The following is a 24,989-nucleotide window of genomic DNA, read 5'->3' as shown; positions in this document are numbered from 1 at the left end:
TATTTAGGGTTTGTTTGGCCATGAAAATTGTGAGTGTTTGAAAAATATAGTTTTTGTTTTCAAAACAACTGAAAAACTTGAAAAATACACTTTGAGTAAGTTTAAGTGTCTATCTGGTCACCTTATAAGTTTATATGCCTATCTTACAAAACATGTCAAGTTTAAGGGTCCATCTGGGTATTAAGCCAAGTTTCTAAAATTTACTAGCTCCGCTAACTGGAATTCGAGTCAAAATAGGGAATGTGACGTTCCCAACATCTTTAATTTTTAACATTTTATCACACATCTCGATAATCAAAACATAGTATAAAAATTGCTAATTAAAGTTGGTGAAATTGAGGATAGTGAAAGTTTATACTTGCGAAAGCCAATTATTTCCTTTGTGTTGTTACGATTTTATCAACCATATATTCCTGTTTTTTTTTTTTTTTTTTTTTTTTTTTTTGAAGTTTTCAATAAATCTAATTACTGGAGTTTATTAAAGTAACAAAAATGCTCATTTTTGACAAATTTAAAGGACCAAAACTACTGAGGAGTATATCTAAGGGGCTACTTTGAACCAACTCCAAAATTAAGGAACCATTTTTGTCATTTTTTTCTACAAAGGGACAGTGATCGTAATATTAAAAGTGCTAAATTTCTAATTATTAAAAAGTGCCTATTTAAAAATACTAAACGCCACATGATGTTCTCATTAAGTGCTCTTATAAACTTGTAAAATAAGATTAAATAATTGGAAAAAGAAAGGAGTATATTCCTTAGCAGATGCCAAATAGGGGTGATTATTCGTGCATGGAAATTAAGGATTTTCAAGACTTTATTATGGGGACACAAAAATATTATTTTGTTTTTGTTCTTCTAAAATATTTCCAAGATGTATAATTTCAATGTTTTTGCCTCATGGTTTGCTACATCTATTTTGTATATACTTAGGTTAGTGTACTTAACCCAAATTAATTTGTTTATAGAAGGAAATAAAAAGATTATGTCATAAAAGCAAACTCGAAAAAGGAAGAATTCTAGATGAGTATTAATTTTTGGTAAGCATTAGTTGTCAGGAGGTATATTTATATAAGATAAAATAAAATAATTATATTATTATTTTAGTTAATAGTAAATGACGATTTTGTCTATTATGGAGTCTTTTAATGAAGGGTAAAAAGTTTAATCAACATTTCTCAAGTCCTTCGTGCTTTTAATATAGTATAGACTAAGATAAATGTTTTTCCTATGTTTCACTATATCTCAAATGAGTAAACTTTTGAGGGTGAATTAAGTCCGAGATTTATATTATTTTTATGTCAATCAGCAAATAGAGGTGCTAAATTAATACCTAAAGCCTTTATTCTTTTATGTTTAATGTCAATTTATTGAACTTTACAAACATTTAATGTCATTTTTTTCTTATATTGAGTGACTATAAGACTTGAACATAAGACCTTAGATCAAACATAATATTTGGATAAGCACGCGAATTTTTTTTTATTTTTTTTGATAATGAGTTAGTATAAAACCTGATCGCTACATTATATTAATATACTCATATATGTTTTACTAGTAATAGTTTTCTTAAAAATAATTGGTAAGATAATCAAGAGAACTTAACTTTTTTATGCCTTTATGCATAGCAGAACTTAAAAGTTTTTGTTTGACCAGTTTGAATGATTAAAAAAGTTTTAGTCAAACTGATTCATTTGTTAACCGAACCCTTTAATTTAAAATTTTCACGGAAGCTCTACTTTTAATATCAAATTTAACTCAAGTCAATTTACTTTACTTGAAATTACATGAAATAAATTACTTTAATTTTAGCTTTACTAATACACTACCCTTAGGGGTCGTTTGGTTTAAGGTATAAGCTGGGTTATCCCAGCACTAATTTTTATATCATGTTTGGTATAAGGTATAAATTAGTGCTGGGATAAATTTATACCTTACACCAAACATGATATAAAAATTAGTGTTGGGATAACCCTGCTTATACCTTCTTAACCCACTTATACTGAGACTATTTTGTACCATCTTTTAGATGGTATAAAATAATCCCAATAGATGGGATAAATTAGTCCCGGGATTAATCCTTAAACCAAACGACCCCTTAAGGTTACCAAGCAGTTACTCGATTATCTTTTCTTCTCAGAGAATTTTTTTTTCTGTAAAATGTATCTTATATGCATGTACATTAATCATGTGCAACCTAGTGATAAAGAGAATAGATATAAGACATATATTTTGTATATATACTTTTTAAATATTTAACTATGACTAAGTAATGTATTTCACTTCAATTTATTGATTTTTAAGTTTAATTATTTTGTATGTAATATACCTAACGTAATTCATGTTTTCTTCTAGTTTTGTTTCCCATGGATAATAAATTTCTCCTTGAACACAATCTTTCCAAAAAACTTCTTGTAGCCTTTAATCATTTGTCAACAAATTCGTACATTTGTTTTGCCTTTTCCGAAATATGTCTAATAGTAATCTTGTTTAACTTCAATTAATATTTGCAATTTTCAATAATAGCTTTTAAAAGATAATTAATAAAAAAAGTTAGTTACAAAGACAAAATAGCTCTAAGAGATGAAATGGTTGTACAACCACAGTTAGCAAAAATATGGTTCTATACAAATTTCCTTCGCCTTCTTTGGGCATATAATTGGTATTAATCCTATTAATTCAGATACGCGTTATTTACGGCCCATTAAAGGGGAAGCGTCCGCTCCCATGTGTTTTCCCATTCTCACAAGTCAACCCGATACATTTAGTTAATTAAAGATGAATGGATTCCATCCATCCTATCATTCTCTTGGATAGTCGTAACACTTTTTTCTTTCACCGCAAAGTTAGCTCTTCATACAAACTTAATTATGATTCAGTATTCTTATTTGAACAAATATCTATAAACGATGTTGCTACCGAGATTTGTCTATAATACTGAAAAGTGGTAAAACTCTTCTATTTTCTACAAATTGGTGGAGGAGTTGAATACTTTAGTTTTCTTTACCTAAATTTTCAATTTGCATTTAAGATTGTCTTTTTTCTTTTTTCAATCGACGTAGATGGCCAAGGACGAAAAGTCGGTTGGACATCCGTTATTGGAGAGCACTTTCGGCCCACTCTAGGGTGTCTTCCAAACAATTCAATCAAAGAAAAGTATAATACATACACATTTGATAATGATATGAATACAATTATTATTAAATTATGTAAAAGAATATGAGCAATCGACCTAAAAGTTTAAGATAAAGAACGATGTAGCTCGAAATATCATAAACTCTTTTAGAAATTCTATATAAATAATGAGGAAAAAGTGCATTCTCTGGCATTTTTTCATACGTAAAATTTTATTTATGTGTTACACCTGGATTTGGAGATTTCATCTTTTGCTTTTTCCTCCTCCTCCTTTGTAGTAGTGAGAAACGGGAGGCATAATGAGAGCGAACTTGAAGTAGGGAGGAATAGATTAGACTCACCAAGCTAATGAGTGAATTTGGATCAATTGACACTGATTTGAGAAAGATAAGAATGCATATTAAGCATAGCTAAACTCCAAAAGTTATACTTCAAGAAATGAAGATTGTCCAATACCATATAGCAAATAAAATTCAAGCCCCAATTTACGTGAAACTTAATACCTCTTACGTATCCAAGACTGGACATCTGAAACATAGACAATATAAGATGGAGGCTCAATTCAATTCAATTCAAAAACTAGTTCAAAAGGTGAAGATAACCAAGATCATACAAAAAAACATGTAATGCAAGCCTCGACTGATGTGGGACTCAATCGAAAATGAAGTCCAGAACAACTCCATGAACACAGTTGAGATAGAGAAGTCCTCGAGCGATAAATATGAAGAGAAAACGTGAATGTTCAAATGATTTTACTAATATTTAATTTTGATATCACGTAAAAGAATTTAATAAAAACATCATTAGATACCTAACACAACCAACAAGGAACAAACATATTTTCTAACAAATTTAATTACATTTACTACCAAACCAACTATGGAGAAGGAAAAGAAGAAAAGAGTACCAACATTAAAATTGACAGTTCAAAAATCACATGAAGCAGCGTGTGAAGGACCAGTTTATTTATTTTTGGATTGAAGAAAAAGCATGTTTGTGACATTGATATAGTTCCTATTCATTAAGAAAAAGAGAAAAAGACTCAAACCAACCATGTTTTTGTGTCTCCTTTTTTACAATTGTGTTTATTTTTCCTTGTGTTATTTATTTATTCATATATGATTCGAACTTGATTAAAAGAAAAATCGAAAATCATGAAAAGAATTATAAACATGTGTCCAGCTGAGAAAGATATTGCTGACCTGATTCCTCAAACTGAGAATTAATTATATATGCATACTATGGGAGTGAGTAAATTCCTTTTCCTCTAACTTAATTCTGGAAATTTAGTTTACCAATTTCACATTTCTTTATCATAATCAAATATGATATATATTTAAATTTAATTTTGTTTCCTTTAAAATGAAATTATTTAATTCAATATAAATAGCAGCTAATGGTGCAAGTTATTTTTTCGATTTTACTTTTTCTTTTATAAGTAGAGATTTTATTTACCAAAGAAAATATTTACGCCTCAAGAAAACAAAACAAAATTGAAGCACAAAATTTGAACATAATCCCAAATCTTCATGCACTGCTTGTAACTCTATTTAATCCTACTTTATATCATTTTCCTGCTAAAAGAAATGTATTTTTCCTAGCAAAAACCTTTTTGTATACACAATTAGTGATTTGCCAGACATTAGTTACTGTTTTTTATATTTTGTTTACAAAATACAACAATATACTCAATATAATCTCACAAGTGGAGTCTGGAAGGATAGCGTGTACGTAGATCGTGGGAAAATTTTCTAGTAGTATATTTGGCCCTGCTTATCATTTTATGTCTATACTTAGCATGCCATCTTCTTCTTGAACTATCCCAAGGTCTTGTTGTCTTCCTGTGGACCCTTAAGTACTTCAAGGCAAGAACAAATTATACTCTACCTTCAGAAGTGGAGAAGTTATTTCCGATAGATTGTCGGCTCTAGAAAAGTAAACCCAGACAAGCAGAAAAAGAAATAACAAAAGTGAATAAGCCTTGTCAAAGCATATGAAAAAAGGAATAGTACCTACAAGAAGTACAAGAAACAATAGATAATAACAAACATCGAAGGGCAAGAAATCATATGAGTGCTACAACTACTAGTGAGACAACACTCTACTACCTACTAGCCTTTTACCCTAATCTGTGTCCTCCATAACTTCCTATCTAAGGTCATGTCCTCGGTAAGCTGAAACTGTGTCATGTATTGTCTTATCACCTCTCCCCGATATTTCACCGGCCTACCTCTACCTCAATGAGCTTTCTTGACTAGCCAACACTCCGCTCCATACAACACAGTAGGGTCGAACCACCACCTTATAGAACTTGCTTTTAAGTTTTGGGGGCACTTTCTTATCACAAAAGATTCCGGACTCAAGCCTCCATTTCATCCACCGAGCACTAGTATGATGTGTGATAACACCATCAATCTCCCCATCTCCTTGGATAATAGATCCAATATACTTCAAACTTCCTCTCTTTAAAATGACCTGAACAACAAACCGCACTTCAACTCCAGCCTCATGTTCTATGCCACTGAACTTGCACTCTAAATATTTTATCTTGGTCCTGCTTAAGCTGAATCCTTTAGACTTCAAGGTACGTAGGTATGTCTCAAAACCTCCAACTTAGCATTAACTCCACTGCGAATCTCATCAATCAGAACTATATCATCCGCAAATAGCATACATCCTCATCTTGGATTTGCCTCGTCAATCCATCCATTACCAGGTCAAATGAAAACGGGCTAAAAGCCGATCCCTGATGAAGCCCCATCACAATCAAAAAGTGTTCCGAATCGCCTCTCACTATCCTCTCGGGTCTTGGCTTTTGTTTACATAATTTACAAGAGAAAAAGAAAAGAAAACCTCAATAGATTTTTTTTTTTTTTTAAAAAAGAATAAAAAAGGAAAAGAAGTTGAACAAAAAAAACAAGAAAAATCCAAAAATACAACTAAAACCTGAAGAAAAAGCCAGCATGGCCGGTGCAACACACCCCCTCCTCTCTCTTCACCTGTCTTTCTTTCTCTCTCATCAAAGACTCAAAAATCATCATTTCATATCTTCTTCATCTTCCCTTACATACTTTCTCTCTCAACCTTTCATCATCATCATACACCTTTCTCTCTCTTGTTCTTGATTTTACCAAATATACTGTCTTTGTGTCTACAAAATAATAAAAAAAAAATCTTTTCTTTTACAATAATACAATCATTTTCCAGCCAATCCCAAATCTCAAAAGCCACAATCTTGGAACCCCATTACTCCAATTATTCACTTCCTTTTTGCTGTAACCCCTTTTCTCTCTCCCTTTCTTTCATATTTGGCCAGCTTTGCAATACCCCCTTTTTCTCTTTCTCTTTCTTTCATATTTGACCAGTTTTGTGAATAATAGCCTTTTCATTTTTCTTCTCTGTGGAGTGCATAGATCTCTCTGTAGAGGAGGAAAAAAAGGTGAGTTTTTTGCAATCATTTGGGGTTTTAATTGGATCATTATTGCTCAGATCTTTATTTTGTGCATTGAATTGATGTGTTTATATTTGATTTTATTGTTTTGATTTTGATTACTTTGTGGTATAGTTTTGCTGGATTATCATATCTCATAATGTTTATCTTGTTTTTGAATAATCTGATGAGTAAAGATCTGATTTTTATTTAGTTTTTGAGTTATTGAGGCATTTGATTAATTGATATGTAGAATTTTGTTTGATCCAGGTAGATTATGGTTGAACTCTTTGTTTAAATTTGTAAAATGGGGTTTTCAAGAATGATCATTTTGACATTTTTTTGGTTAAAAAGATTGAATTTTTGATGAGTGTGTTCCATTATTTGATTATGGGTGACTCTTTTGTTTAAATTTGTGAAATGGATATTTCAAGAATGATCATTTTGACCTTTCTTTGGTTAAAAAGATTGAATATTTGATGAGTATGTTCCATTATTTGATTATGGGAGAACTCTTTGTTTAAATTTGTGAAATGGGGTTTTCAAGAATGGTCATTTTGACCTTTCTTTGGTTAAAAAGATTGAATTTTTGATGAGTATGTTCCATTATTTGATTATTAGGTGAACTCTTTGTTTAAATTTGTGAAATGGGGTTTTTGAAGAATGATCATTTTGACTTTTTTTGGCTGAACAGATTGCATTTTTGATGAGTATGTTCCGTTATTTGATTATGGGTGAACACTTTGTTTAAATTTGTCAAATGGGTGATCTTGCAACAGATCATTAGTTTCTGATGTACATTATCTCTGAGGAAATAGATCATTAGTTTCTGGTGTACATTATCTCCGAGGAATTTATATGTTTATAATGACTCTTTTTAGTTTCAGTGAACCCCTAGTTTTGTTTTCTTCTCTTCGATGAGTATAGAATCCCTAATTTGCGTTAACGGACAGATTATTGAGTTTATTGGAGCCGAAGGGCTATTAACGATTCATTTAGCAGGACATGGCGTAGTTTCAGATTACCGAGGACATGACCTTAGATAGGAGGTTGTGGAGGACTCAGATTAGGATAGAAGGCTAGTAGGTAGTCTCACTTTTCTTTCGCACTAGTAGGCGTAGTTTTGCTCTACTGTTTATTGCCCTTTGATTCATGCTTTTATGTGTTGGGTCTTGTCTTTCCATGCTGTTTTATCATGACTCATTTTCGCATTGCTTTGATTTGCTTGTCTGTATCTGACCCTTTTCCCTTGTTTTCTTTTGAGCCGAGGGTCTTTCGGAAGCAGCCTCCCTACCTTCCAAGGTGGGGGTAAGGTTTGCGTACACTTAACCCTCCCCAGACCCCACAACGTGGGATTCAACTGGGTATGTTGTTGTTGTTGTTAGCTGATCCCAGCTTATTTAGGGATTGAGGCGTACTAGTTGATGCTTAGATTGGGATATAAGGCAGCTCAGTTAAGAAGCACGCAATGTTGCTGACATGACGTGACTATGCTTCTCTGCCCCCTTGATCAATCCAGAATGTTTAGAAAATCTTAGCATGCTACAAGCGATTTCTTTGAGTTCTAACAAATCATCTTCAAAGTTTCCTTCGAGCCTTTGGAAAATGAGCGGTATTCTCCATCGTGTCATGAAATTCTATAGAGGGAGAAGTTCCACCAGATATTGGAGGATTGAAGGCCGTTGTAGTACTAGATCTTTCTAGTAACCAGTTTTCGGACAAGATACCAAGCAAATGCGGGGACCTCCAAAACTTGAAGTCTCTTGACCTATCGAACAATTCATTTTCAGGCACAATTCCATTCTCCTTTCAAACTTGCTAAGCTTGAAATTCTTGGTTTGTCGTCAAATGTCTAGTCAGGTACTATTCTTAAGTCATACCTTAAAAGCATCAATGGTGAAATACCTGGTGATGGTGTGTTTGCAAATTCCACTCTGCAATTATTTCTTGGCAACAAAGGTCTAGGTGGAATGCACATATTGGATGTTCCTGGTTGTGCCATCACAAATCCCGAACAACAATCCAAATCTAAGGAGCTTGTGCTAAAAATTGTTATTCCAGTGGTTACTTCATCATTTATGATATTCTTGTTGGTTTCAGTTTGGATAATGAAACGACAGAAGAAAGGAAAGTCCAAAGTCGTGGAAAAGGTACCAGAGGTAGGACTTATCAATTGATTTCTTATCATGAGATTCAACGAGCAACAAATAATTTTGATGGATCAAATTTAATTGGTGTGGGAAGCTCTAGCTCTGTGTGCAAAGGCACATTATCTAGTGGAACTGCAGTGGCCATAAAAGATTTTGGATTTGGAAAATGAGGAAGTATGCAAGAGGTTTGATACCGAATGCAAAGTGATGAGAAATGTTAGGCGCAAAAATCTTGTCCCTATGATTCTTACTTGTTCTGCAATATATGCCCAACAAGAGTCTTGAGATTGGTTATACAAAGAAGAGTCCCACTTGAACCTCCTTCAAAAAGTCACTTAGCCATAAAAAGATAGTCCACAAAATAGAAGAAAAGTCTGTTCACCTTTTAAGTTCCTTCCCTTGCATTATAATTTGCAAAGATGAAACCAAATTGAAAGTTATTCCAGTGGTTACTTCATCATTTCTGATATTCTTGTTAGTTTCAATTTGGATAATGAAACGACAGAAGAAAAAGACGTGGAAAAAGAGGCTTAAGTGGGACTCTTCTTTGTACAATCAATTCTCAAGACTCTCATTGAACATATATTGCAGAACAAGGCTCTTATATAGAGCCCGTTTGGATTGGCTTATAAGTTGCTGAAAACTGCTTATAAGTCGTTTTCAGCTTTTTTGAATGTTTGACTGGCTAGCTTAAAGTCATTTTGTGCTTAAATAAGCCCAAAAAAATAATTGGGTCAGTTTGGCTTAGCTTATCTAAAGTAGCTTATAAGCTGAAAACAGCTTATAAGCTGCTTTTTTTAAGCCCATCCAAATAGGCTCATAGTCACTATAACCAGTAGTATTCACAGGGACAAGATTTCCGTGCCTAACATTTCTCATCACTTAGCATTTAGTATCAAATCTCTTGCATACTTCCTCATTTTCCAAATCCATAGCCTTTATGGCCACCACAGTTCTACTAGATAATGTGCCTTTGTACTCAGAGCCAGAACTTTTCACACCAATTAAATTTGATCCATCAAATTTGTTGCTCATTGAATCTCATGATAAGAAATCAATTGATAAGTCCTGATCTCTGGTACCTTTTCGATGTCTTTGGACTTTGCTTTCTTCTGCCGTTTTATTGTCCAAATTGAAATCAACAAAAATATCATAAATGATGAAGTAACCACCGGAATAACAATTTTTAGCACAAGTTCCTTAGATTTGGATTGTTGTTCAGGATTTGTGATGGCACAAACAGGAACCTCCAATATGTGCATTCCACCTAGACCTCTGTTCCAAATAAATGATTGCAGAGTAGAATTTGCAAACACACCACCACGGGGTATTTCACCATCTAAAACATTAAATGAGACATTGATGCTTTTAAGGTATAAGCGCTTTTTCACAAGACATTTAAAGACGATTCCAAGTTTGAAAGAGAGAATGAAATTGTGCCTGAAAATGAATTGTTCGATAGGTCAAGAGACTTCAAGTTGCCAAAGTGAAGGTAAGTTCTACAAAACAAATATAATACCGACAATATTGTATGCTAGTGAATGTTGGGCCGCTGATGTTCAACATATCCATAAGATGAGTGTTGTAAAGATGCGGATGCTGAGATAGATGTGCGGTCATACAAGATTAAAAATGATCGCATTCGCAAGAAGGTGCAAGTAGCACCTGTTGAGGATAAAATGAGAGAAGGTCGCTTTAGATGGTTTTTGGTCATGTCCTGAGTCGACCCTATATATCAGTTGTCTGTAGGTGTGAAACTATGGTGGATGAAGGTGTTTGCAGGGATCGAGGGAGATCTAAAATCACATGAAAGGAAGTTGTCTTGAAAGACTTGCAATTTCTTGTAATCAGTGCAGACTTAGCTAAAGATGGGTTACAATGGAAGATAAAGATCCATATAGTTGTAATCTACTAGTTGAGAATAGATTTTAGTTAAGGGGTTTTCAGTACTACCTAAGTACTGGTCTATAATACAAAGTTGTTGCCTGTTCAAAAAAATAAATTAGTAGATTTTAGTTTTGGTAGTACATTGATTTTGAGCTTATTGCTTTTGTAGGAGTATTTTGACCTTATCATAGATTTATATATATTTAATTTATTTTCACTTGTATTTTTTTGGTATGATGATAACATGAGTTGAGCATAAACAAGGAAACTTGGTCGGTGAGGATTCATATTGCCGATTCCAACTTGTCTGAGATTGACGCGTAGTAGTAGTAGTTGTTGTTGTAGTATGATTTCTAGCTTCTAAATAAGTTTTGTGGAATGAACTTGGGAAGTTGAAGAAGCTGTATCATGTCTTCTAATGTGAAGAACTCTTTGTTGTGAAGATTGATTTGTTCCCATACATACGTTTTTATGAAGATTTCATTCTGCTGTGTTACTGTAAACGTTAATGAGTTTCCTAATTTTGTTGCATTTATCAATTTGGATATATTCCATAAATATTGATGACTCTCATTTCCATTTACAGTTGATTTGGTAAGAATATTGAGGTAGCTGAGGTTAGGACCTTCAGCATTCCAGTTTCCTTTGTTGAAAGAAGTGGTAACAAGGAGGACTTTGCACAATGTCTAGCTCTGCGAAAGCTTTGGATCCTGCATTTCAGGGTGCAGGTCAAAGAGTGTATCCTTAGCTGAATTTTATTTTGTTGGTATTTCTTGAATTCGTACTATTTGATGGTTATGTACAGGAAGCTGGAAGGTGTTTAGTTACTCTGACTGTTTACTAGTTCTCGTAATTATATCTTAATTGTTTATAATGTAACTTGGTCTGCTAGAAAATTTTGAAGTTCAGTTTTCAACTTAACCTTATATAGTGGGACTGAAATTTGGAGAATTGAGGATTTCCAACCAGTTCCTCTGCCAAAATCCGATTATGGTAAATTTTACTCCGGTGATTCATACATCATCTTGCAGGTACATGTTGATATTTAAGTTTTTGGTTATTTTACGGAAATGTGTTTTGCTTGTTGAGTTCATTGATGGAGAGTGACATAATCATAATCCTGGAAAACTTTGCATTTTAAATTTCAGACAACTTCAGGAAAGGGAGGTGCTTATTTGTATGATATACACTTTTGGCTTGGAAAGGATACTAGTCAGGTATGAACTTTGTGTCAATCTTCCTTACAAATCCAACTTATGTTACTTTTCCGTTTCCTAAAATATGGATGCTTTGTTAGGATGAAGCTGGAACCGCAGCTATCAAAACAGTGGAGCTTGACATGATCCTTGGAGGGCGAGCAGTACAACATCGAGAAATCCAAGGTCACGAATCTGACAAATTCTTGTCATACTTTAAACCATGTATCATACCTCTGGAGGGTGGTGTTGCATCTGGATTTAAGACACCAGAGGAGGAAGAATTTGAAACAAGGCTGTATATTTGCAAGGGTAAACGAGTTGTCAGGATGAAGCAGGTACATCTTAACAACTTATGTGCGAGATCGTCCAGACTTATGTAGTTTATTTGAATTGTGGTTGAATTGATTATAACTGAGTTGAAAATGTTGTCAGGTCCCATTCTCCCGGTCCTCTTTAAATCATGATGATGTGTTCATTCTGGACACTAAAGACAAGATATATCAGTTCAATGGTGCAAACTCAAATATCCAGGAAAGGGCCAAATCATTAGAAGTTATTCAGTATTTGAAGGAAAAATATCATGAGGGGACGTGTGATGTTGCAATTGTTGGTACGTACAAGACATGGAAAATTAAAAAGAAGTGGCTCAAGTCGAATATATTTCTGCACTCCCTTTATCCTAATTCAGCTGTCCTTGTTTGAATCTGATCGCTGGAGAGGTTATCTGCCGTTAGTTAGTTCTGTTCTATTTAGTTTCTACGTCTTGTAACTAATACTTAAGCATTTGATATCGTTCTCAATTGTATTTTAATATGAAAAGTTACTGTCTAATAACATTGTGTGAGAGAATCATTTGATTCAACTAAAAGGTGGAACACGAAAAAGTTTGGTCAACCAAGGTAGGGAACAGACATTTAAACTTAGTAAGCTAAAGGGGGAATGATCTATCATTATGATGTCAACACTATGCAGATTGGGTTGGATAGAGTCAATGTGTATGTCTATCCGTCATGTATGGAATCTAGTGCAGCGTATCACTTTTTTGTTACTTGCCTAAATTTTTGTGACATACCTCTGGGCTTGACTACTCCGTCATAATTTCCATTGTATATCTCAGATGATGGAAATTTGCAAGCTGAGTCTGATTCTGGTTCATTCTGGGTTTTGTTTGGTGGATTTGCTCCAATTAGCAAAAAGGTTATTACTGAAGATGATATTATCCCCGAGAAGACACCTCCTAAACTTAGCAGGTATTTTTGCCTTCTGTTGTCTTATGCATGATGGAATATATGAATTTTGTTTCCTGGGTGAATGTTGTGCTGAAAGCCATTCAAGCCTTTGGTGCGTTGAAGCAATCCCATTCAACAAGCCCTACTTACCCCGCGAAACAAAATAGTCATTCTTTACGCTTGAAGTTGAACTGGTCTAATTAACCCCTATAACTGATCCACATGACTTCTTCATGGTAGAAGGTCATTACGCTTGAAGTTGAACTGGTCTAATTAATTCTCTTGTGTTTTCCATTTCTATGTCAATTGCAATGCCCTTATGCTTGCTACTTTCTCATTACTGGATTTTGTATATCAACCTTTTGCTGATGTTGGTGCTGAAGCTGATTGCTTCCTCATTTTGCAGTATCACTGATGGTCAAGTCAGTCCAGTAGATGGTGAACTTTCAAAGTCTAGCTTGGAAAACAATAAATGCTATCTTTTGGATTGCGGTGCTGAGGTATTTGTTTGGGTTGGCCGTGTAACTCAACTGGACGAGAGGAAAGCTGCCATTCAAACTGCAGAGGTAGAATTGTTTAATCCACATGTTAGTTATTTGATATGATTTCTAGTGGCTAAATGGCTTGTGATATCCCCAGGAATATCTTGTCTCTCAAAATAGACCCAAGGCAACACGTGTAACCCGGGTTATTCAAGGTTATGAAAGCCATTCATTCAAGTCCAACTTCGACTCTTGGCCATCAGGATCTGCACCTGCCCCTGAAGAGGGGAGAGGAAAAGTAGCAGGTATATTTATTCTTAAATTGTGAAGAATTGTATTGTTGTTTTGTTGCCAGTAGTTCTAAGTTGTCACATCTTTACAGCTTTGCTGAAGCAACAAGGTGTTGGCGTCAAAGGTGCCAGCAAAAGTGCTCCTGTAATTGAGGAAGTGCCTCCGCTGCTTGAAGGGGGTGGAAAACTAGAGGTCCGATCAGCACCCTTATTTCCATTTCTTCAACAATACGTGTTGATTTAATCAGCTTGTTTTACTAAAAACATGAGATTTATTAGGTATGGCGCATCAATGGTAGTGCAAAGACACCTGTCCCAAAAGAAGATATTGGTAAATTCTACAGTGGAGATTGCTATGTGGTTCTCTACAACTACCACTCTCATGAAAGGAGAGACGATTACTATCTATGTTGGTGGATTGGAAAGGATAGTATTGAGGTAATGCGGATCGTCACTGCAAATCAAGGGTCTATGTATCTTTTTTCAGAACTTTTATTTGATGATTAACTTGATATGCGATGCATCTAAAATTATAGTTTTCATTTATCTTAACTTGCTTGTGATCTAGTCTTCACGGACCCGGTGAATAAGGGAAAGGAAACCAAAAAAATGATTCAATTGTGTAAATGATTCTCATATGTTTGTACTTTCTTGTGAACTATTTTTCTATTTGACCAGCATGGAGATATTTATAATAGAAATCTTACCGAAAACATGATTTATTGCATTAGAGGGAGGTAGATGTGATCTTAAATAGATGTGTAGTAAAAATGTCACTTCAAGGAATAAGTAATATACTGCAATATTACTATTTGGTTTAGTTTGAAATGCATGTAGATTTCGATCTTTTCCACCAGGGGAAGGGGTCAAGGTAAGATTGAAGGGACTAAAAAACCAGCCATGTGCTTTCATCTAGTACCCTTTTGTTAGTTTGTGAACCGTCTTTGTGCTTTGTTGGAGATAGGTAATGAGTCTAAAAGCCTTATGCAGTTTCCATATGTGATAAAAAGTCATGTGTTCTGACACAGGAGGACCAAATCATGGCTGCTCGATTGGCCACTACAATGTGCAATTCACTTAAAGGAAGACCTGTGCTGGTATTACTTGTCACATATTGGTTATCTCTCTCAAAGTTGGTGAGATTTTAATTTGACATTTAACATCATACAGGGTCGGGTGTTTCAAGGGAAAGAACCTCCACAGTTTGTTGCAATCTTCCAGCCCATGTTGGTCCTTAAGGTACCTCTTCATACAGCATAATGTAGGCTGATGTTGCTACAGTTCTTGATTTACATCATCAATAGCCCTGATGAATTTCGATTTTCCTCAGGGTGGTTTGAGCTCTGGCTACAAAAACTATATTGCTGACAAAGGCTTGAATGATGAAACCTATACTGCTGATTCAGTTGCACTTATCCAGTTATCCGGAACCTCTGTGCACAATAACAAAGCAGTTCAAGTGGATGCTGTAAGCTTATGGACCTTCACCTTTTTTCTTCTTCTTTTAGTATTCGAAGCAGATAAATGCTTTGTTCGCACCGTACATGTTCTCCTATCTACTGTTCTTGTTGATGTTACTTCATACGATAAGTCAACCTGTTTTTAGGTAGACGATTAGCTACTCTCCAGGTTGATACAATCTTTCTTCGATTGCTAACACCTCTACTACTGAAACTTCAATCTTTATTCTATCTGCTGGCTCAGTGTGGGCTCTCTACTGCCTTATATAGTGATATATGGTTTTTTTCTTTCGTCAAATGTATTCTTTGCATGCACTAGTTGTAGTGATAAAGTTTGGGAAACGGGAACTTGAGTCTAATATGCTCCTTTGGTGTCTAAACTCTGTCAGGTGCCAAGTTCACTGAACTCTAACGAGTGTTTTCTTCTGCAATCCGGCACTTCATTATTCAGTTGGCATGGTAACCAGAGTACTTATGAGCAGCAGCAATTAGCAGCAAAGGTTGCAGAATTCTTGAAGGTGAGAAGTTTCCTGAAATTGGAAAAAATTATTTGACTTTTTTCCCCGTTATTCTCTTTCTAATTAGAAGGGCCAATCTTTTAAGTACTCCTGATAAATTGCTCATGGTTTCACTTTGAAATATTCAAACACTTGGACTGGAATTTAAATTTCTGCTCTCAAGAAGATCTCCACTGAGTTTATGTGAGTTCCTCCAGATATAGAACTAATAATAGTGAAAATAAATTATATAAATGTCTACAGCGAATGAGTGAATTTTTAATTCTAAAAATTGCTTGAAGTTGTTATCTGGCAATTCTCATCATTTTGAGTGCTTAGGGTGATAATCTACTCCGATGAGTACCGGCCCTTCCCTGGGCCCTGCTAATGCGCGATGCTTCGTGCACCGGGCTTCCCTTTATGGATTGGGGGATTTGAACCCTACGTAAATCATAGCATAGCTTTGTTTTGTGCTCTTTACCGGTTGTGTAATTAATGTGTCCACATGCATATTGACATCCACTCTGAAATTTTGAAGAAGATGTCTCCAACCGATATCTGTCATGTTTGTCCTAGTGTGCCTGCACTGGACTAATGTTGTTTATTTTTTATGTAACTTCAGCCAGGAGCGACGGTGAAACACACTAAAGAAGGAACAGAGAGCTCAGCTTTCTGGTTTGCTCTTGGAGGAAAACAAAGTTATACCAGCAAGAAAGTGGCTCCAGAAGTCTCGAGGGATCCCCACTTGTTTGCTTATTCATTTAATAAAGGAGGTACATCCATTATCCTATAACTCTTTTGATTTTCTTATTTGCAATAAGGATTGCTTCCATCTGCTAACAAATTCTTAATGATTTCCATGTTATCACGTTGATATCCAGGAAAATTTGAGGTAATGCCCTGTAATATTAATTTGAAATCTCTCGATTTCTGCTCAGCTTCTTTATTTTTTTTTTTATTTTTTTTTGTTAAATTTGTTCTCTACTCACTTGATAGGTTGAAGAAATCTACAACTTCGCTCAAGATGATTTATTGACTGAGGATGTCTTACTACTCGACACACATGCTGAAGTGTTTGTTTGGGTTGGTCAGTCAGCAGACTCCAAAGAAAAGCAGAGCGCTTTTGACATTGGACAGGTAATATGCAAGGCTATTAGAGGCATTTACTATTAAGCATATTTCCTAATTTCAATTTTAATCCATTAATATGATTACAGAAATACGTAGAATTGGCTGCATCTTTGGAAGGATTATCACCAAATGTTCCACTATATAAAGTCACAGAAGGAAATGAGCCTTGCTTCTTTACAACATTTTTCTCATGGGATCCTGCAAAAGCTAGTGTACGTGACTAACTCTCTCATCTGGTTGTCATTATCAGCCCTTCTGGCATGAACTCGTGGACATTATGTTGATGTCATAGAAGAGTTCCATTAGTCATCCTTTATTTATATATTTCCTTTATGATTTTGGAGAGGCTGGGGTAGAGAAGTTGGAATTTTACGTCGAACTGATACGTTCTATGGTATCGTATTTATTGGCTGAACTCAATTACCATTCTGATAAACACCTTCCTCTTACTCTGAAACCTTTCAGCTTTGATGATGACTAGAACTTTTAGCAGTGTTTCTATATATATGTTTTTGGACAACGGCTAGTGACAAACTGACAACACATATGAATACCTGTTTCTGATCTTTAAACCAAAATCATGCACTTATCGCAAACCGTCTTTTACAAGATACTGAATGGTTTCGCTTGAAAAAAGATCTCTGTCAATAGCTTTGAAGTAGGGGTTAAACTAACATGTTGAAGCTTCTTCTTTCTCACTGTTGAAGACAAAGTTACTTTCTCAATATTTGTTGTTGTAACATATCGATCTCATCAATTATCTCAAACCCCCCCCCCCCCCCCCCCCCCAACCCCTCTAAAGAATTATATGATCTGTATTTCGCACTAACTGACCTATTTTATTTAACCAGGCCCATGGAAACTCATTCCAGAAGAAGGTTATGCTATTCTTTGGGGTTGGTCATGCTTCAGAGGTAATTGCTTGATTTCATCAAAGGAAAGATGGGTTTATGCTCAATTCATTTTGTATTTGCAAATGTTTTTCTTATTTCTGTCATCTTAAGATTACTGATATCTTTTGATCGTGTAACTGATAATTCCTTTTAGATACCAATATAGCATATGTGCCGCTATACTTATTCCTGTCTAAGCTGGCCATTATATAAGTGTAAGGAAGAATCTTTTCTCTGTGTGGGTTTTCTTTAGGATCATATTAGAGCCCTTTGCACCCCCAAACACCCTCCTCTTCCCCCTCCTTTGGAAGGGTTAAATAGAAAAGCAAAAAGTAAGTGATATAAAAAAAGAAAAGATTGTTGAATAGGACAAGGAACCACAATTACCAAAGAATTAAAAGGATATTTGGGTATGAAAATGTTTCAGATTAAGAGAACTTTTAAAGAATGCACACAATTAAAATAATCAGTGTCGATTTCATGGTTATTAAGTAATTGTTAAGGGTTGATCCTGTCAGCATTGTCAACCAAATGTGGAAAGCGATAATACTCAGATGTTCAAAAAATTTCCAATGTGCTAACAGCCTGCTCTTTATTTCAGAACCAGCAAAGGTCAAATGGATCAGGTGGGCCAACCCAAAGGGCTTCAGCCTTAGCTGCTTTGAACAATGCATTCAGTTCCCCGTCTCCTCCAAAATCTAGTTCTGCACCAAGGCCTGCTGGAGCAAGTTCGGCTTCACAAAGAGCAGCTGCAATAGCTGCATTATCTGGTGTTCTTACAGCTGAGAAAAAACAGTCAAGTGAGGGTGGTTCTCCTGTCCGATCAAACAGAAGCTCACCTGTCCGTTCAACCAGAAGCTCTCCTGTCCGATCAGTAGACTCTGGCGCTCCTGGTATAAAAATCTTTTTTGCTCTTCCTCTTGCCTAGCTTCGGGTGCATTCTCCATTTGTGAGTCTTGCGATTATTGTATCAACAGATATTGTGCCGGCTTCAAAATCATTTCTTTTCTGAAATCTTGTGCTTTGAGGGGTCTTTTGGTTGCTGATCAGAGTTATGCAAGTATTAGTCATGCAGTGATTATGTAGGGTTTAGTTATGCAAGGTTTAATTATTCATGTATTAGTTATTTCATCTTCTATCTACATAAAATAATACATAAATTGACTCATAACTTAGTTATGGGGCACTATAAACTGGTAACCAAACACTGTACTTGATGTGTTGCATTTTCTAAATAGCAACTAAAATGCTACCAAACATGGTACTAGATATGCTGATTTTAATGCATGAATAATTCACTTCCTAACCAACAATGAAATGACCACTTAATTCATAATTTATGTGTTTGTGCATGCATGCATAAATTATGTTGATGGTTCTATTTATGCATGTATTATATTATGATAGCTAGTTAATGTGATTTTGCTGTCAGTTAATGATATTGAGGGAAATATTGGTTGCATGAAAAGTGATATTTGACAGTTTCTATGGAAAATCGAATCATTCTACTCAAAATTACCTTTTAAGCTCTGTTCTTGGAGTAGTTTGACAAACCTTGATGCTTACTTTTCCAAAGCAGAAAGTGATCTTTCTGCAGCTGAGGTCCAAGATTCTGAAAAAGCTTCAGAACCTAAGGAGATAGTTGAGCCCGAAGAGACTAATGAGTCAGAATCGAAGCCAGAAGCAGAGCTGGATGAGGGTGGCAGTGAAAGTGGTCAGGCGATATTTAGTTATGAACAGCTGAAGGCTAAATCTGACAACCCTGTCACTGGGATTGATTTTAAGCGGAGAGAGGTTTGTAGCTCAAGCATTTTTGGTTCTTACATGTCTTTTTCTTCGGAAATAATGGTATATAGAAACTTATATTCAACTTTCAGTACCACGATGGTACTGACGGAAATACAAAAGTTTGGGCTTGTATAAATTTCCATAGCTAACGATTCTAACAAACTCCATAAAAAATCAGTCAAATCAGAAGCCAACATTCTGAATACATTAAAATGTCACACTGCTATGAGCTCCATCTTGCTTTTCTGATTGTCTCTTTCAGGCTTATCTTTCGGATGAGGAATTTGTGTCTGTACTTGGTATGAAAAAAGAAGCATTCTACAAGTTGCCTAAATGGAAACAAGATATGAACAAAAGGAAAGTCGATCTCTTCTAGAGCCTGCATTGAGAACAAAATGGCCTCGCTATCTATTTCTTGCAGTTCTGGACATTCGTTCGACATGTTTCTTGCCAGAGCAACCTACTTTTATAGGTACATATTGCCTGGATTGTGTATGTAGCATTTTTACATCTTGCTTTCTCTCAATGACCATAGCTCTTGGTAGTTTTATTTTTACGATTATGTGATGCCTGCTTGAAGTTTGGTTTTTTGGTTGAAAGTCAGCAGTCAGGTTGATTCTTTGATTTGATCAGTGTATCTGAGTTTGTGTTCATTGAAGTCATGTATTTGTTAATTAAAGGGTGTATACATTATGTTGTAACCTATATACAAAAGGAATATAACATTTGGGGTTTGTCATCAAGAGACCTATTTGGTTCTGCTATTTTTTTAATGGTTGTATCCGCATCAGCTTGCATGCAACTCGACTATTCTATCGGGTGCTTGCATTGCTTTCCTTATTCTTTTTAATGCTTTGTTCGCACATTTGCCATAAGAGTTTCCTTTCGTATGTATTTGAGAGTGCTAAACAAATGAACATTGGATCAAGAGTTTAATCTTTTGTTGGTTTGCAATTCATTCTTGGAGCTTTGTTGAGCAACTTTGTGCATGTAAAACATTTACATTTATGTCTAAATGATAATTGATTGTAGTAACTCTTTTTTTTTTTGTTGTTTTGTAGTTGAGATTTGATCAGTATTAATATGTTCTTTTCCAATTTCAAGCAATCTTTGAACAGCTTTTAGAAACCATTAATTATTTTACTTCAAATCAGCATGGTAACGTTGTGTAAAAGCATAAAACAACAAATTATTAACATGAAAAATTATACAGCTAAAACATTTGGTATATTGACAATTCTGTGAAAGGAAGAAAAAAAGTGTGGGGCCACATGCACTTCACTAAAACAACTTTAACAATATAACAAGAAGAGAAAATTATTGACTTTGAAATGGAGGTCAATTAAATGAATATACACTTTGTGAAAGAATTTGATACACTATGTTAATGTGGGAATAACTCATTATTTAAGGAACACTTTGAAAATCCTTATACATCCGAAAAAGAAAAAAAAATTCCTTATACATCTGATGAGGGACTTCACGTTTAATCTAAGTTTCAAGGTGTTTATATCATTACATGTGGATGTGATCTTTTTGTTTTTATTGTTTTAAAGTGGAGTGGTAGAGAACATGAAGAGAAAGCAATTGTGAAATTAGGAAAAATTTCAGAAATATACAAGTTGGTCATTTACATTTTAAAAAAATAGTCTAAAATTTACATTACAAAAAATAGCCCAAAATATACAAACATATACACACATATACAGACATTTATATCAACATATATCAACATATACAAACATATAAGGAGGCAGAGAGAGAGAAAAGTTTGGGTCATCTTTTATAAAAACTAAAAAAAATGGGTCAATTTTGATAGCATTGTTGCCCCAATTAACATTAGATGTAATTTTCTCGTGAAAAAATATATTATGCTCACCAAAGTTTTAGTTGATACTACATAGAGAATTTGAACATTTAATTCGAATCTTAAGGCGATAGATGAAATGGCCAATGGCCATTTAATTCCTTTGAGAACCTTTACAACACCAATGAGGGAAAAGTGTAACATATCTTTAACAAATTCTCTTCCATTACTTTGTTAAACCAGGTAAACAAGAGTTTACATATTCACTACATCAAATTTCTCTTCAATCCCTTTTTTTTTTCTTCTTTCCCATAGTAACAACAATATATCCAGTATATTCTCACGAGTGGGGTTTGAGAAGGGTAGAGTGTAGCAGATGTTATCTCTACCTTGGAAGTTAGAGAGGTCGTTTCATATTGACTCTTGGCTGAAGGACTTTCCCCTAAAAACCTCTTGCCAAAAATAGAAAAAAAAAAAAAAAAAAAACTACCTCTTACCAAAACAATAAATAAATAACAAAGAAAAAGATTGGGCAGAAAGCATAATCTTTTGGAATCGAACCTAAGTATGTGGTGACGTGATAAAAGAAGTGCTTGTGGATTGTAGGAGACCGTTTGGATGAAAAAATAATGAAAAAATATTTTTGGTAAACAATATGGACAAAAAAACAAAAAAAAACAAGAAGAAAAAGGGACTAAAAGGGGAAAAATGATATCCACATAAAGATTAGAATGATAATAATAGCAAAAGACTAATAGAAAAGAACTCTTTACCTAACAATTATTCTGTACTTCTCTTGTATAACATCCATTTAAAGGTTCTGGACCATGCTATTACATCATTTATATTGTGCTTTTATGCTTATTATTCTGTTATCTCAAAGTATACTGATTATTACTCACTTATCCACAACAGCTACCACTTTTGGTATTATTAAAATGCACACCAACTTACCACTGTTGTGTAATCCCTTTGTTTCACGTTAATTTCTTATTAATCTGTACTAAAAGAGTAATATACATTTTTATATTTAAAATTTTGATATTATCTTTAATGACATGCTTTTATAACCGCAATAATCTCATGTATGTCTATGTAAACAGCTTGTTTTTAATATTACAAATTTTAAGTCGCTTTTTTTCTTGCTTGAATTTTAGTGTCTAATCCAACAATGTCACATAATTAAATCAGAAGGAGTGTATAATACTTTCCTCTTTTTGGTGACCATATGATTGCATCATTTTTTCCTTTTTGGTCGGCAAGATGAATTCAATTGCCTTATTTGGTTTATGTATTGAGATCCATTTATTAATGGAAAACAAAAAGGATGAAGTTTATTTAGATTCTATTTACAATTATATATTTATGAAGTTTTTTTTTCTTTTTCCTGTGAGAGTGAGGTGGAGAAAGGGATTTTTTTTTTTTTCTGTTAAAAAAATTGAAATGGAATTATTGGTAAGAAAGTAGGTATAAATGTATAATAAAACATAAGATTACATGAGGAATCTTATCAAATTTCTTCTTTTCATTTTTTTTTTGGCCCTTGGATGCAAGATCTTCAATTTAGAGTATTGTGTTTTCTTCTTCTTTTCATTTTGTTTGAGTTACTCACTAGAATTTTCTTTTCTCATTCATACTTATGACTACGAGTTTTCTTGAAAGTCAATTTTCTATTTTGTATTGATTCACAAATTGCATAACTGTGAAAAATCAATCAAATATGATAGGGACTTTGAAGAAACGTTTTAATAATTTTTAGCGTGACCCAAAGAATCACTCTCAGAAATCAAATAGTAGAAAATGGCAATGGCTGGTTGGGACTGAGACGTAATGGTAATTGTATTATATCATGTTTATGTCTCTAAAGTCCATAATTTATATTTTTTTAGTTGAAAAAATTATTAATACTAACATGGCAAAATATTCAAAAAGATTACTAAATTAAAAAAATGTACATGCCCTCTCCTATAATTTGTCCACGATTTGTCCATTACTAGGGACAAATATAGTTTCATGTGGGACGGCAAATTTAGGATTTTTCTTGTTAATTAATTTTTTGATCGCTCTCGTGTGTCCACCTTGCCTAAATCTCCAGTTCTCATCAATTATTTGAACCAAGGTAGGCCAGATATTAAATTTGTAGCTTTCATATGATTGATGTTAAACCATTATATGAAGATACTCTAATAGGTGAGGAGGAAGTAAAAAACTCTAGATCCTAAAAAAAAAAAGAAAAAAAAAGAGGGGGTTAGGGTGGGGCCCGGGGGGGGGGGGGGGGGGAGGGGGTTGTTTGTGCTTAAAGAAAGAAGAGAAATGGAAATTGATCATCTACCCTAGTTGTGGTGGGATGTGTGAAATGACTCCACCCTTGATAAAAGGTCTCGGGTTTGCTATTTAGGAATGGAAAAATCCTTGCCACCTTTGATGATCTTTATGCGGCGTGAATACAGATTAATCAAAATACCAAAGCGAGCACCGAATATAGAGGGAAATTTTTTTTAAAAAAATTGATCTATTGGCAAGTAGGTCGTATAAATAGCCAATGCAGATTAAAGATTTAACCTTAATGTAAAAAAGTTTAACGTTTTTAGTATTGAACTCGTTATACTTTATCATGTATAATACTTATTCAAATTTTAGTTGATTTTTACATATATATTTCGCTTTGAAAATATTGGTTTCAAATGACATCGCTGCCAAAGAGTTGCATCCGGCATCAAGGACTGATGTAGAATTTAAGTTACTGATTCGGGAGGACCAATAAGTTTTTGTTCAAATTCTGTTAAAAAATCCATCAAGAAGGACAAAATTTAAATTTAGAATTCTGTTACAAACACTTAGGAGTCGTTTGGTTTGAACTCAAGTTATGATGGGATTAATTATGTTGGGATAAGTTATACTGGGATTATTTCTGTTGGGATTAATTATCTTGATATTATTTCTTATTGATTGTTTGGTTTGTTATATTAACAGTAACATGCATTGCATAACTTTTAAGAAAAAATTATTTGTTTACAAAAATACTCTCCACTTATGTAGAAGAAAAAGGATTTTGAGTACCTCAGGGCTATTTTAGTCAATTTTACTATTTTATCCTAGGATAAGTCATCCCATGATTACTATTCCATCCTCTAATGGGTATAAGTTATCCCAGCACTATTTTTAATTCTGGGATAACTTATCCCATGATTAGTAACCAAACAAAGAATAAGTTGGTACTAAATTTTTATTCCATAACTATTTTTGCTTATTCATCATACCAAATCATCCCTTAAAGTACTATCCTACTATTCAAAACTCATAAACTTCAAATTCCGAATTCATCTCTCTTCGACACCGAAATAAAAAGTACCTGAGAAAAAGAATTTATTTGTTGTGCATCACATATTCAAAAAGAATAAGAAATACGAACTCTACCTAACTCATAATATTCTACCCGTGAGGAGTTTATGATATATTAAGGGCTTCTACAAAAAGATTCCCAATGCTCGTGAACTTTAGAGTAAGTTTAATCACATTAAATTAATATTTAAAGGAAGCTTTGTTAGGCAGAACCTTTTTGGGGTAGCATAGGTGAGGAAAAATAATTGAAAAGATTTTGCAAAATAAGC

The 24,989-nt window shown here is 34.2% G+C and overlaps 1 protein-coding gene across 2 annotated transcripts; it reads left to right on the top strand.

Annotated features, from left to right (window-relative positions):
* The first annotated feature begins 6,103 nt into the window (after positions 1-6,103).
* LOC132615575 (villin-2-like) lies at positions 6,104-20,335 on the top strand. Of its 2 annotated transcripts, none has more exons than XM_060330185.1 (23): positions 6,104-6,574; positions 11,189-11,340; positions 11,534-11,633; positions 11,751-11,819; positions 11,900-12,136; positions 12,234-12,411; positions 12,919-13,051; positions 13,437-13,596; positions 13,670-13,817; positions 13,895-13,995; positions 14,082-14,240; positions 14,831-14,899; positions 14,973-15,041; positions 15,133-15,270; positions 15,652-15,780; positions 16,382-16,532; positions 16,641-16,651; positions 16,756-16,896; positions 16,977-17,102; positions 17,742-17,804; positions 18,385-18,676; positions 19,360-19,577; positions 19,834-20,335. In XM_060330185.1, the coding sequence occupies exons 2-23, from the start codon at positions 11,285-11,287 to the stop codon at positions 19,945-19,947; spliced, it is 2,862 nt and encodes a 953-aa protein (XP_060186168.1). In that variant the 5' UTR covers positions 6,104-6,574; positions 11,189-11,284; the 3' UTR covers positions 19,948-20,335. The 2 variants fall into 2 exon arrangements, with proteins under 2 accessions (XP_060186168.1, XP_060186169.1); XM_060330186.1 differs by having other exon boundaries at positions 6,106-6,574; positions 19,363-19,577.
* The last annotated feature ends 4,654 nt before the right edge of the window (positions 20,336-24,989 follow it).

The sequence above is a fragment of the Lycium barbarum genome, chromosome 10 (genome assembly GCF_019175385.1).
Source record: "Lycium barbarum isolate Lr01 chromosome 10, ASM1917538v2, whole genome shotgun sequence".
In the NCBI taxonomy this organism is placed as follows: domain Eukaryota; kingdom Viridiplantae; phylum Streptophyta; class Magnoliopsida; order Solanales; family Solanaceae; genus Lycium; species Lycium barbarum.
This window is presented reverse-complemented; position numbering and strand designations above follow the sequence as displayed.

Coding starts and splice junctions, on each gene's coding strand:
- LOC132615575 (XM_060330185.1), top strand. CDS start 11,285: ATGTCTAGCTCTGCGAAAGCTTTGGATCCTGCATTTCAGGGTGCAGGT. Junction 15,781..16,381: donor AGGTTGCAGAATTCTTGAAG/GTGAGAAGTTTC, acceptor ATGTAACTTCAG/CCAGGAGCGACGGTGAAACA. Junction 16,897..16,976: donor GCGCTTTTGACATTGGACAG/GTAATATGCAAG, acceptor ATATGATTACAG/AAATACGTAGAATTGGCTGC.